General features: G+C 40.2%; 1 protein-coding gene across 1 annotated transcript; it reads right to left on the bottom strand.

Annotated features, from left to right (window-relative positions):
- Positions 1-2,420: 2,420 nt before the first annotated feature.
- On the bottom strand, positions 2,421-8,129 carry MSC (musculin). The gene is made up of 2 exons (XM_081326007.1): positions 7,538-8,129; positions 2,421-3,505 (listed from the first exon to the last, which is right to left on the bottom strand). Exons 1-2 carry the CDS (start codon positions 8,084-8,086, stop codon positions 3,419-3,421), a joined length of 636 nt encoding a protein of 211 aa, XP_081182133.1. The 5' UTR covers positions 8,087-8,129; the 3' UTR covers positions 2,421-3,418.
- Positions 8,130-12,958: the final 4,829 nt, after the last annotated feature.

Here is a 12,958-nt window from a genome sequence, read left to right on the forward strand (position 1 = left end):
TCCTTAGTTCTAGGTTGCTTCTCTCCTTGACTAGTTTCCATCCGTTGCTTCTTGTCCTGCTTTCAGGTGCTTTGGAGAATAGCTTGACTCCCTCTTCTTTGTGGCAGCCCCTGAGATATTGGAACACTGTGTCATTTTTCACAACAGATAAGTGAGTGGCAGCTTGGAATTGTGCTACTAGACTGGGCTCTTGAGGCTGAATCCAACCCAGTGCTCTGTGTAGAAATCCCGGATCTGCTCTGGGCCTTCTTTAATACATTACAGAGAGTTCACTATTTCCACCAATGATCACTTGAATATACTCATTATCCAATGATCTGTATTCTAGAGATTAAGGCAATCATAAACTCCTTCATTTTTGTCTTCTCAAGACTAAACAGTGTTTTTCTTGTTTCATAAGAATTAATTTCAGTTCCTAAAATTTGTTAAATAAATGTCCTTTTATTATAGAATATGAATGTGTGTTCTTCTTGTTACTTATGTGAATAAAGTAATTATACAACATAGCCACATAAAATATTCTACTCTGTATTAAATGATTTAAGAAATATATTGCATTATTTAGGCTAATGTTTAATCTTTGATATTATGATGAAAAGTAGGCTACTTCATATGTTAACTATGAACCACACATGGAGCCAGTTAACAAACTTCTATCTAGCCTGCCTTAGTTATTGAAAAAAGTTCATGTAAAAAAAGGGAGGGAAAGGGTATTGCAATTCCTATACTGATCATTCTATGAAATGCAGTTATTCTTCTGAAATTAAAAGCTATTTAAATAAGTTAAATATTTTTAATATATTAATTAACCTAAAGAAGAGTTTGATTGTTTTCCAACCTACTTCTCCTACTTCTCACTTGAACTTATTAGGCATTCAAAACATTTTGTAGTTCTACAAGTAGAACTGTTTCATTCACTCCTTTTTTTCAATCTCTAAGGTTCATTAACCAGTTGCATGTGGTTTTAGGCTCAAGGAATAGCTAAGGTGTATAAGTAACTGTTTTATGTACTGTAATGATGGTTTTTCTTGGGGGGAGGGGGAGTGTCCCTTCAACTCATTGTTGAATCCTGGCATCTCTCTTGACAAATCCCTGAAGTTTCTTTGACAAGATTGCAGAAGTGACCTGCCTCTGCCTTCTTGCTGGGCTGAGAGAGAGTGACTAGTCCAAAGACAGCCAACTGGCTTTGGGCTAAAGATAGAACAAATTCTTGTTTGCCTAGTGCAGGGATAGACAACCTTGGCTCTTTTAAGACTCGTCGACTTCAGCTCTCAGAATTCCTGAGCCAGCATGGCTGGCTCAGGAATTCTGGGAGTTGAAGTCCACGAGTCATAAAAGAGCCAAGGTTGCCTATCCCTGGCCTACTGTCTAGTCTGGTGCTTTAACTACTACAGAGCATATATGCTCTATCTTTTATCCCATCTAGTCTTTTTATGTCTTTCTCTATTTTTAATTTGATAGCTGTAGCAAATAAAAGAAAAATATTTTATATGGTCTTTCTATCTATGAAATGCTAAGCTTACCTGTCACCAACATTATATTCCTAAAGTACCTTCTAAGAACATTATTTCAGTCAGTCTTCATAAAATGAAGGTGGAACTTCAAAATCATTTGACGTATTAAGATATATCTAAAACAGCTTCATCCCCATTTTATTTTATGCTATAACTGAACCTATAATATACATCCCATAACCTAAACCACAAATACAACAGATTTATTCCTGTGGAGACATAGGATACCTGTGGTCGGTCAAATATTGCTGAACTGCATTTCCCAACATCTCTTACCATTTTCATTCTGCTCCCTGCTTGCAGGGGAAATCCCACTATATAGTATTTAGAAGGTCTGAAATTCCCAGCACCTACATATCATAAACAATGGTTTCTGTAAAAAAAAAGGTGCTTAGGGATGCTTAAAAATACTTAGGAATATTTTGTATGCTGCTTGTATTCAAGTGGCTTACAGCAAAAATATAGTAGTGTCAAACTTCTTTTCTCACAAAATAGGTTTAATTTTCTCATCAAGAAAAATTCTATATATTCCATGAAGCACCATTCCAGAATGCTCTCTAGACCCTGCTTATCTTGGAGGGCTACCATTAAAAGAAAGAGAGAAAGGAGAGAGAGAGAGAGAGAGAGAGAGAGAGAGAGAGAGAGAGAGAGAGAGAGAGAGAGAGAGAGAGAGAAAACCTCTGTGACCCAGTTGTAAACAGATCCATAGTCATGTATAAATAAATTTTAAAAAAATGTTGAATTCTATTTTAGTGATTTTTCAGTGATTTTTCTCCAGCTATCACCAACCACTCAAAATATTATTGCAATAAAGGTTTTAATATAATGTATAAAAATATAATTATTTACATTTGTAATATTGTTTGCATATAGAACAGAATAAAGTTAACATTCCATACAGTCAGAAAGGCTTGACAGGAAACACTTATGATATAAAAGGCCAACTTACATATAACTATCCTAGATTTAAAGAAGCTTATTTCAGAATAAGGCAAATTCACATGTCAAACTTGCTACTACAGTACAGAGTAGAATTAGTTGTCTCAATTCAACAAGAATATGACTATGACTTTGATCCATGACCTACAAATTACCTGGTTATATGTATGCTTGTCTTAAAGACAAGTAATCTGATTTAATACTTTTGTGAAATAGACTGTGCAGGAGCAACCAGATACAATCTTTTTGTCTTTGATTTTTAAAAAGAAATTGTCTAAGGTGACAGAAGTAGTCTTACTATTGCATAGCTGCCAAGAACATAAGATCAAATATATTATAAATTTGTGTTAAGGACTAGTCTAGAATACTATTTTCCTTTGGTATACAAATAACACTGTTTGGGGTTACTTCATACAACCTATAATTTGGTTCATGCTATTAATTTTGGCTTCTGTCAACCTAGCAGTTCGAAAGCACGTAAAAATGCAAGTAGAAAAATAGGGACCACTACAGTGGGAAGGTAACAGCATTCCGTGCACCTTTGGCGTCTAGTCATGCCGGCCACATGACCACAGAGACGTCCTCGGACAAGCGCTGGCTCTTCGGCTACGAAACAGAGATGAGCACTGGCCTCTAGAGTTGGAAACGACTAGCACGCATGTGCGGGGGAACCTTTACCTTTTATTAATTTTAGTAGTTATCCGCCTGCATGTTTTCTGTTAGTCAAAATTTTTTAGAACAGTTCTCTAGAAAATGATGCAAAAATGCCTTTTCAAAGCTATCATTTTATCTGAAACTTGGAGAGATCTTCCTACTTCACATTACATTTTAAGTGCAGTTTTCTTTCCAACTGAAGGAGAGGATTTAAACACAGTGTAATTGTTTTTCACTGTTTCAGTTTTTTTTGGTCCAGAGAAGACAATGGAATTGGTAAACGCATCCAGCAAGAGCACTCTTTACTTTAACTAAGCTGTAGTTCCACATAATCTGCTGGCTGTTGGGACATCTTTGGTGTCAGATTCTGGTCTTCCTGAAACCACAAATGGCCAAGTCTGTGAATTAAAATATGTTTTCATGTTAGAAAGATGAAAATTAACAAGGACCAGTTTGCTGCAACATAGTTTCCATCCATATTGGGCAAAACAACCTTCCATACAAAAGCAGAAGTGGTTGCTTGATTAAAAATCAGATGCAATAAATCTGAATTTATTAATGATAGCCTCATAACACTTTTTTGCTATACAATGTTAAGAGCATTAAACAACATGCTAATCTATTTCATTAGAGTTTTCACTGTATAAACATAGCAACAACAAACCAAGGTCTCTCCAGAAAATACCTTGCTCAAGCCCATATGTAGCTAATGTTCTTTTATATCAACTGATTCAATTTTTAAACAAGCTTTTGTTGTAAAATTATTATAACCCAAATATATACATTTCTGTTGCTGAAACACTGCCAAAAGCATTTACTGTAAACACTTCTTTGACCATATTCTACAAATAAACTACTTACGTAACCGAGTTTTATGGAAAAGGGAAGTGAAAGAACTCCTATATTTCCTTTATACAAAATAAATAGAGTTTAATTTGTAGCCTAGGAGTGAGTGAAATATGTATGCCATTGATTTGTTCAACCTGACAGGAAAATAAAAATGACCAAAAGATGATTTTATTATAGCAATTATAATAGGAATACTGTTCGTAATTATTATACAAACAATAATGATTGTAAGGTTATCATTTTATTTAATGTTTAATTATGTATATATTTTAAATGTACAGATAGTCCTTGACTTATCCATAATTAAGCCCACAATTCCTTTACTAAGTGAGGCAATTAAGTGAGGTTTGCCCCATTTACAACCTTTCTTGCCACAGTTGTTAAGTGACTCAATCCAGTTGTTAAGTTAATAATACAGTTGTTAAGTGAATCTGACTTCCCCATTGACTTTGCCTGTCAGAGGTTCACAAATGGTGATCACATGACCATGGAACACTGCAACCAGCATAAATATGAACTAGTTGTCAAACGTCTGAATCTTGATCATGTGACCATGGGATGCCGCAACTGTCGTAAGCGTGAAAAACGTTCATAAGTCACTTTTTCCAGTGCAGTTTTAACTTTGAACGGTCACTAAATGAATGCTTGTAAGTCGAGGACTACCTGTATATGCCTCATATTATATAAAATATGGGTAACTAGCAATCAAATATGCAAATAAAAAAAATACAGTGAAATTAAAAATTCTCGCATGCTATAACTCTCCACCTCAAGAACACAAATCTCCTATCCTGACTCAACACCTGGGAGAAAAGCTCTGTTTTAAGGAGGGTAGGGGCTCCTCCATATCTTGGGAGTGGGGCACCCCCTCCGTAGGGTAGCCACCGCTATGGGAACTTCTATTCCCTAGGTCTCACCAGATGCATTTTAACACTGTTTATTAAAGGAGACCCACTCTATTAAGTTAAAACATTCTTTAAGGTATCAGGGCATTTTCTTTTTCTCCACTTTTGCTGTATAAATTAGTTTAATTTGCATAAAGCAATTTCAAGAAGCTTATCCAACTCAAAATTGTATAGAGTGCCTGCCCTTCAATTTCTCTTATATTAAATTTTTCATTGTAATATAAACTAATGTGGTGAAATGGGTAGCAGGTTAAATACCAGGCTTACCTTTAAGTAGGAATCTTTCCAAGTAAGATTGTTTCAGCAGAACCTAATTAAAGTGGACTAAGCCACTTCAAGGAGAGCCAGGAAATGAATATTGTATAAGCTTTGGTTCTCCTACAGTTGTCATAGTTACGGTGAAAAAAGTTAGAGAATGAATATACATAGTCAAGGCCATAATTTAAATTAGGCATTTTGACAATGCCTCTTCTAGAATAGTGCTTATATATATTTTTAGAATGCATTCTAATATTAAATGTATTCCCCTTTCTCCAAGTAAAGAATTTTTTTTGCTTTATTAGTTTGATAAAATACTGCAGTCACAGAATCTTTATTAGATATATTTTGTAGTATCTTCTGTTATTTGTCATAATCAACATCTGCATAGCTTAAAAACTGCTGCAATCATTAAATACAAACATGTAAATGTTGCTGTTACATGGATAGATGTATTTCTGGAATTAAATCTACATGAAGATGTTAAATGCAGTCATGTATAATTGGAGATGCTTAGAGAAGGCCACCTGTATCTCCTATAAATATTGTTGAATCAAATCCCATACAGTTCAGATATGGAAAACATGGTAATTTTCAGAAACAGATCACTGCCATGAAAATAAGTTCAGTTTCAATATTCCTAGACTTGAGCTATCCATGATTACAATAGCTTTATATTCTTTTAGTCTAGAGAATAATTTGCTGTGTGCACTTGGAATTTGAATTTAATAGATATTGGCTTACAAATGGAAAAAATGAAATAGCAAAAGTGACAAAAAGTATGAAGAAAGATTATGGTAAAATGGATCATCATAGTTTGGTCCCAATTATGTACGGTCCCTAATTGCATCTTATCTCAAAACATGATGAGAGTTGAATAAGATATAGCAGCCATAAAAATCACCAAATATTTGATGCAATTTCTGTATGAGTAGTAATTAAAAAGAACTGGAATTTGTAGTTTAGTTATCAATAAAAACAAAAATAAGTACTTCTTCATATTCATTTTTCATAAACAATGAATAGGTCCTCCCCCCAAAATGCAAGGTGGTCCTCCCTTTCCTATATTACAGCCATGCAGCAAAAAATAGCATAGGCAGGACACACAAAATTAGGCTTTCATTCCAAGACATTGTTTACAGAATTTGTTAGCCTGTTATATAGTGAGTAGATTTAAACAAATTTTAAAAAATCAGATTTAATTTTATGTGAGAAAATTCTCTTCACCTTTGGAAGAACAGAAAACTAAACTAGATGAATGTTGATCATCTCACCTAATTGGGCACTTAGGTCTCTTTAGAAGCAAACTGAGTTGAGAGCCAGAGATCCTTACATTTGAGTCTATTGAAATTGCAGAAGAGATTAGTTTCTCCCAGCCAATTGCTCTGCTAACAAATGGATCAAGCCTTTGTTGATTAGATCCTGCACTTGCAGAAAAATGCTAGGAAGAAAAAGAAAAAAAAAACTCTGCTAAAAAAGCTGCAGGCACTTAAAAGCTAGGGGAGAACTTTTCAAGCATACAGGGATCTAAAGAGAATTCTTAATAACACATTTTTAAAAGATCTTTGAAAGCTTTCCTCCAGATGATGTCAAATCTAATTAAGAACTCTCCAGATATGCTTGACTTCACTTCCTATCATTCACTGTTCTAAGAGTGGCAGGCTTTTAAAAAGTGTCATTACTTTTGTATACACAGTTGAAGTGCATTTTGATACATGCAGTTGCCCATCACCCTGAGCAATTCTCATGTGTGGAACATGAGATGTGTTAATAATACTTACCAATGTGGACAATGCAAAGATACAAAAGATAAAATCAATCGTGTGTGTGTGTTTGTGTGTTTGTGTGTGTGTGTGTGTGTGTGTGACCATAAACCAGTGCTTTGTTGAGAACTTAGGGAGCCAGTGAATGATTCATCTTGAAAATCCTAGAATGTCTCTCTTAAGTCAGGTATTAGTTTGTTAAGTATTGCTTGTATTTGGGCAAAAGCAGGATTAATGTTTCTAAGGAGGGGAGAGCCACATACATACTGTAGAGTATGTGTACTATATAGAGAATACACATACTGTATACTGTACACATACTGTATCCTCCCAAATTTCAGATTCCTTATTGAACTGATGAAAGCAATCAGAAGAGGAAAGCGTTACTCTCACAGAGACACTTCCGTTAGCCTGTATTACTCCCCTGTCTCCTATAATCTCTTCTTACAGTGATATTAACTTGAATTTTAAAAGATACGCATTTATACAGAAACAGATACTCTAAGACTGGCCAACCTACGTATGTTCCAGAACTGCAGAAACACGCTGCCCCGTGTTCAAAAAGCGGCACCGTCGCGCCAGTGGAATTGAAGTCAGGTTCTGACAAGCTAAGCCTGCCTTGGGATATTCCTCCAAGGCTTCCGAACTCACTCACCAGGTTGACAGGATGCACGTAGCCCTTCTCGTAGCAGTCTTCTTGCAGCAACTGCCGCAGGTGGGCGATGTAGCTGGAGGCCAGGCGCAACGTGTCCAGCTTGGAGAGCTTGGTGTCCGGAGGCACCCAGGGCAGGCTGGTTTTCAGGCGCGAGAAAGCTTTGCTCAGCACGCGCATGCGGGCTCGCTCGCGCGCGTTGGCCGCGTTGCGCTGCGACTGCTTGCACTCCGGCGTTGAGCCCGCGGCACTCCGACCTGCCGCCGGCTGCTTTTTCACTCCGCCGCCTTCCCCGCTCGCGGAGGCTCCCTTGGCGCGTTTCTTTTTGCTCGCCACCGCCTCCTCGTCTTCGTCGTCCTCCTCGTCTTCGTCCTCCTCTTCCTCCTCTTCCTCCTCCTCTTCTTCCTCTTCCGCAGCGGAGGAATTATCAAGCGAAGGGCAAGTTTCAGCTCGGGGACGCCGCTTAGAGCGGGGCGGCGCCCGGTACTCCAGCTGCAGCTCCCTCAGATCCATCCGAGGCTCTTCGGAGCCAGCCAGGGAGCCTGTAGGCATGACCCAACCCCGGGACGCCAGAGACGGGCGCCAGCCAGAAGGCGCCCCCTCCCCCTCGCCCTTCCTAAGAGGAGCTCGGCGACGGATCGCGGTGATTCTTTGGCGAGGGGGGTATATATATGTGCCAGGGAGAGCGGGGCAAACCATCTGCGCTGGGCAAGGGGTGGGGGCAAAAATGAGCAGCCCGCGTAGAGGCGCGGCGAGGGCAAACTAGGTTCAGCGCGCGTCAGCCATCCCTTCGCCTTTCTTTGGATCTTCCCCAGCCCCTCGGGATCCCAGGAAAGCGCGCTGAGGAGGAGGAGGAGGAGGAGGTTGGAGAGCGCCCAACGCCCTCATTGAAGAAGCCCCCGCCTAGCCGCGGCGACTGACCCTGCTCTCTCTCTCTGCCGTCGGGTGTGCGCTTAGCGCGTCCCTGGGGAGCTGAAAAGTTGCTCGAGGTTTTTAGCACAATTCGGGGGGAAAAGCCACTAGCGTGGCCGCTTGTATCTGGCGCTCTCTGATTATAACGCCGGGCTTGGTTAAGAATAATGGAAGTTAAAATCCAACAAGTGCAAGAGGCTGAGGCGGGGGCGCCTACTGGCTTGAATATCTGAAATTTTGGTGGGGGTCCAATCTAGTGCGCCACCGGGTCAAGGCAAAGTGGGAGGAAGCGGGCATGGCCAAACCGAACTAGAAGCCATTCAATTATTAGCTAATTCGGTTCCATAGGAGGAAACGACGCTGGAGGGCGCCGCTCCCGGGATGATTTGAAGTGGACAGACTACCATCCCCAAGTTGGACCCCTTGTGGTGTTAGAAGACCGAAAGTCCTGTCTGCTCCCGTCCTTCTATTTCCCGAGACATCCGATCAAATGCGCCCAGGACAGGACGCCCCTTTCTTTCCTTTAGGCGGATTTGATTTCCTTCCCAGTGGTTTTGGAAATCAAGGGAAATGTGTTTGGATAGAATTGGTGCTTGAGGTTCCAAAGTTATTCTAGAAGTTGCAGCCTGGATCGACATTGAGAATTGGAGGCGGTGGGCTGGTGGAAAATGCTCTTCCTTGGGACAGCATAATAAAGTCTGTTAAAACCGGAATGAATTATTTGAACTCCTTCCTACTGTGGGCAGAACCGACTTTGCGAGAAATAATCTTAAATTTCATAGATATGAATTAACCTGAAATTAGATTCTTTAATCAACGTCCGATCTTTTTAAACAAACAAACAAACAAACTGAACCTAGCCTGTAGCTAAAGGATATGGAGGCTAGCTTTTAAAGTTAGACTTGCGTGTTATGGATACTGGCAGGCTGGAAACAATAATAAAAGGAAAGAAATTGTGTGCAAGGCAAGACATAAATAAAATAATAAAGTTGGTGAGATTGGAACTGGTGAAAAAGCTAGTAAAACCCTTGAAATGCAATTCAGCTCAGCCAGTTTTATTGCCACCTTGCAGTTTTCCACGAGTGTGAGAATTGGTCTTAAATACATTAAACTTTATCAGAATAAGGTGGGCTTCTTGTGAAAGCCTTTAAAAACGAGGGAGTAGGTGCATGGAAGAAAATCCCAAGGAAATCAGTGACATAATTAACTTTCCAGTGATTGCATACAACCCTGGACATCTATAATTGATCTACATTCACTTAGATGGAAACAAACCATTCATTCCAAGAGTACTTTTAACGAAGATTACTTTGAGCCTGGCGTCATTACTATTCTACTGAGCCAACATTTCTTAATGCTGTACCTAATTTCAACTTTAAATCATATTTAAAAATATGGGCATCAGCAGCTACTTATTGTAACACATCTGCAAGGTAAATTTCAGGCAATCCAGTTTATTTTCTGAAATTAAAATTCGGGGACTGGAAACTGAACTATCAGTCTCTGAAATTCATAAATGACAGTTTCAACATTGTCTTTTTGTAAAAACATGTATGTAAATAAATGGAAATATGCATTCACTTATTTCAGTGAACTTGTGGTGCCTTGTTTTCCACAACTGAACAAAACTGTAAAATTATCAGAACAGTAACCTCAGAAGAAAAACAACCAGCAACAGGTGGGACAGCCAGTGCAAGAATCAAATATCCATGGTGCTGAAAAAGTTTTCAGAATCCCCGGAGGGAAGGCAGAAAAGGATAATGTGGGGCTTGTTCCTGGCTATTTTCACATGGACCTAGATTCAAAGCTAGAGTTTTCAATGAAGATTTAGTTCCATGTAGCCCTTCACTGAAATGTCATGGAGTCTTAAATTGCAATGGATGATTCTCAAGCTTCACAAGGGGAAGAAATAAAACAGATCAATACAAAAAGCTAAGCTTGATCCCCAGACTTACCTACCTAGTCTGAAATTCCATTTTATTCATATGTTTCTGTTTGTTCTGCAAAAAAAAAACAAAACACGGCTTGCCTATTTCACTCCTACTTACATAGAACGGATCGAGGTTAGGATTAGATCTAGGTTTAAGTTAATTGTTTTTGGGGTTTTTTGAAACTTGAAAAACAAGTTTTGGGGAAAACCAGAATTTTGGTGGAAACTAATATAACAATGGGAATAAGGGACGTCTGTCGACCTTCACACTTCATTTCTCAAGCGTGTCCTATTTGAATCCGTCCCGGATTATAAGGGATCGGTCTGCTAGCAATTCTATTTTGTGCACGTTCCCCTGGAAGTAAAGGGAACTGAATTCAGCGGATTTATCACAATCCTGTGGAAATTCAGCAGCACATCTTTTCTAATTTAGGACGCAAAATGTCAGAGTCCTAGAACGCAACCCTGAGCTGTGGAACCAGCGGGACAGTTCTACTGAAAACGAACCCCTCTTTTAATATATGAAGCGCTCCGTGTCCTCTCACCAAAGCCCTGGGCGCTTTATGACCTCAGTCCTAGGCAGTTTGTCTCATGGGGGTCCATGCAACTCCATTCCTCATAAGTGTGGACAAGAAGGATCGGACCATCCCCACGTGTCTTTCCTTGGAGTTAGAGCGGCACTCACAATGGCTGGCTTAGCGGGACACACTTAAGCAGCTGAACTGAAATCTGATTAATGCCCGAGTGACCCAATTTTCTGGGCTGAGGGAACAAGACTGCTCTTTGGTTCGTGGATCTACGTGGCTTCATTAAGCACGGGTTATTTATTGGATACATTTGGATTCATACAATAAAGCCAAGCTCGAAGTGTGGCAGAGAAGCCACCGGGGGTGTTTCCCAGGAACGATCCCCCAGACCGCAGATTTATCTTGAAAAGGGGAGGGGGCTGAGGGTGCCTTAGGCTGATGGGCATAGCAGGTGGGTCGCGGTTGGCCTCTGCAAGCCTTTCTTTCCATCTGCTCATCTTCCCACCAGCTTGGCGTTGGCACCACCTTCTCGCCAGCTTTGGTTGCTGGTGCCTCTTCACGCGAGCTGGCTGGGACACTGGGGAGGAGGTGCTCGGGCGATCTGTGGGTACCGCTGGCAGACGCAACCAAGCAGCTGCTCGGGAAAAGCCGCGGTCGGTGTCATCTCAAGTTCACTCTCGACCCAGCGTATCTAAGGAGCTTCTTCCCCACGACCTCCCCCCTCCTCCCCGAGCGCTCATTTTGGCTTGGAAAGGGGGCGTCGGTGAAGCAGAGGGAGGGAGACCAGCAGCCTCGAGCGCCAGAACAACTTCTGCAACTTTAGCGGGGAGGAAAAAGAAGAGGCTGCAAGCGAATCAAGGGGAGTATTCCGGAGGCAGAGGTAAATGAGTAGAGTAGAGTAGAGTAGAGTAGAGTAGAGTAGAGTAGAGTAGAGTAGAGTAGAGTAGAGTAGAGTAGAGTAGAGTAGAGTAGAGGAAAGACACCCACGCTCTTGTTTGACTTGTTGATACAGATGTAGCCAGTGCTTCTTCACAAAATGCATGGGAAGAAAATATCAGGATGGTTTTAAATCCTGTTCTTGAATACTCACACTTACACACTTGCACTTATTCATTTTACATACACATTTACATGCACACTCACTGCCCCTTTTTACTACCTCCTGGGAGTGATCTGATGCACTGGGTAAAAGTATGAAGCCCAGCTTGTAATGCCCTAAAAAGGCAGGGGATAGACAAAGAAAGAAAGTATTTGCGGTCTATCTACAGTAGTCCTCTTAAAATAACTTTGTTGACAGAGAAAATCTAAAGAAAGGCTTTGCTCCCTGCAAGGAGAAAAAGAGAGAACAAGGAGACAGAGAGAGAAAACAAAGAGGGGGTGGGAATTAGGGCTGTGTATGGCCCCTCCTGTCCTTAGAAATGATAGGAAACACAGCTAGTCACTGATAAGAGTGGTCCTTTCCAAATGCTCATGGGCACAAGCCTTTCTAAACCAATTACCAGCTTCTACACTGGATAATAGTTCCAGTGAAGATTCCCAATCCAGGCGCCTGAGATGTCAGGTAGAAATCTTTCCTCCTATGCCCATCCATCTCTACTCCTTAAATTATAGCCTGCAAAAAGGGGGAAGGAGTAGCAAAAGAAGAATGCCAGACAGCCGCCACCCTGTTTCATGGTATTGTGCTCCATTCTCACTTCCATAATTGTTTTCCCATTTCAGCTATTTAATTTTCTTATTCCTCCCCTATTTTTTTTATCTGCTTCCATAAAAATGAGGGACCAGAGGATATAGCCAGTCTATTTTGATGTATTTCAATAACTTGGGTTAATGGATCAGATAACCAAGGATGAGTCTGATAGATGTTTGACGTGCTGATAAATATTTCCCCTCATAAAGAAAAGATTGGCTCGGGGACTCTCCCAGGAATTTAATCAGGATTAAGTTAATGCAGTCTCTCTCTACCTTAATTTTCCCATTCATATGGATAAAATGGAATTCATTACTCCTTTCTTCAGTGTTTGGTGTGTAGAAGAAAGAATTCTACTCTGAAGTTCT

The sequence above is a fragment of the Vipera berus genome, assembly GCF_964194415.1.
Source record: "Vipera berus genome assembly, chromosome: 3".
NCBI classification, from domain to species: Eukaryota; Metazoa; Chordata; class Lepidosauria; order Squamata; family Viperidae; genus Vipera; species Vipera berus.

Excerpts from the sequence above, each read along its gene's own strand:
- MSC (XM_081326007.1), bottom strand. The coding sequence starts at position 8,086 with ATGCCTACAGGCTCCCTGGCTGGCTCCGAAGAGCCTCGGATGGATCTG. Across the intron at positions 3,506-7,537 it reads ACGTGCATCCTGTCAACCTG|ACTTGGCCATTTGTGGTTTC; the intron begins GTGAGTGAGTTC and ends TTTAATTCACAG.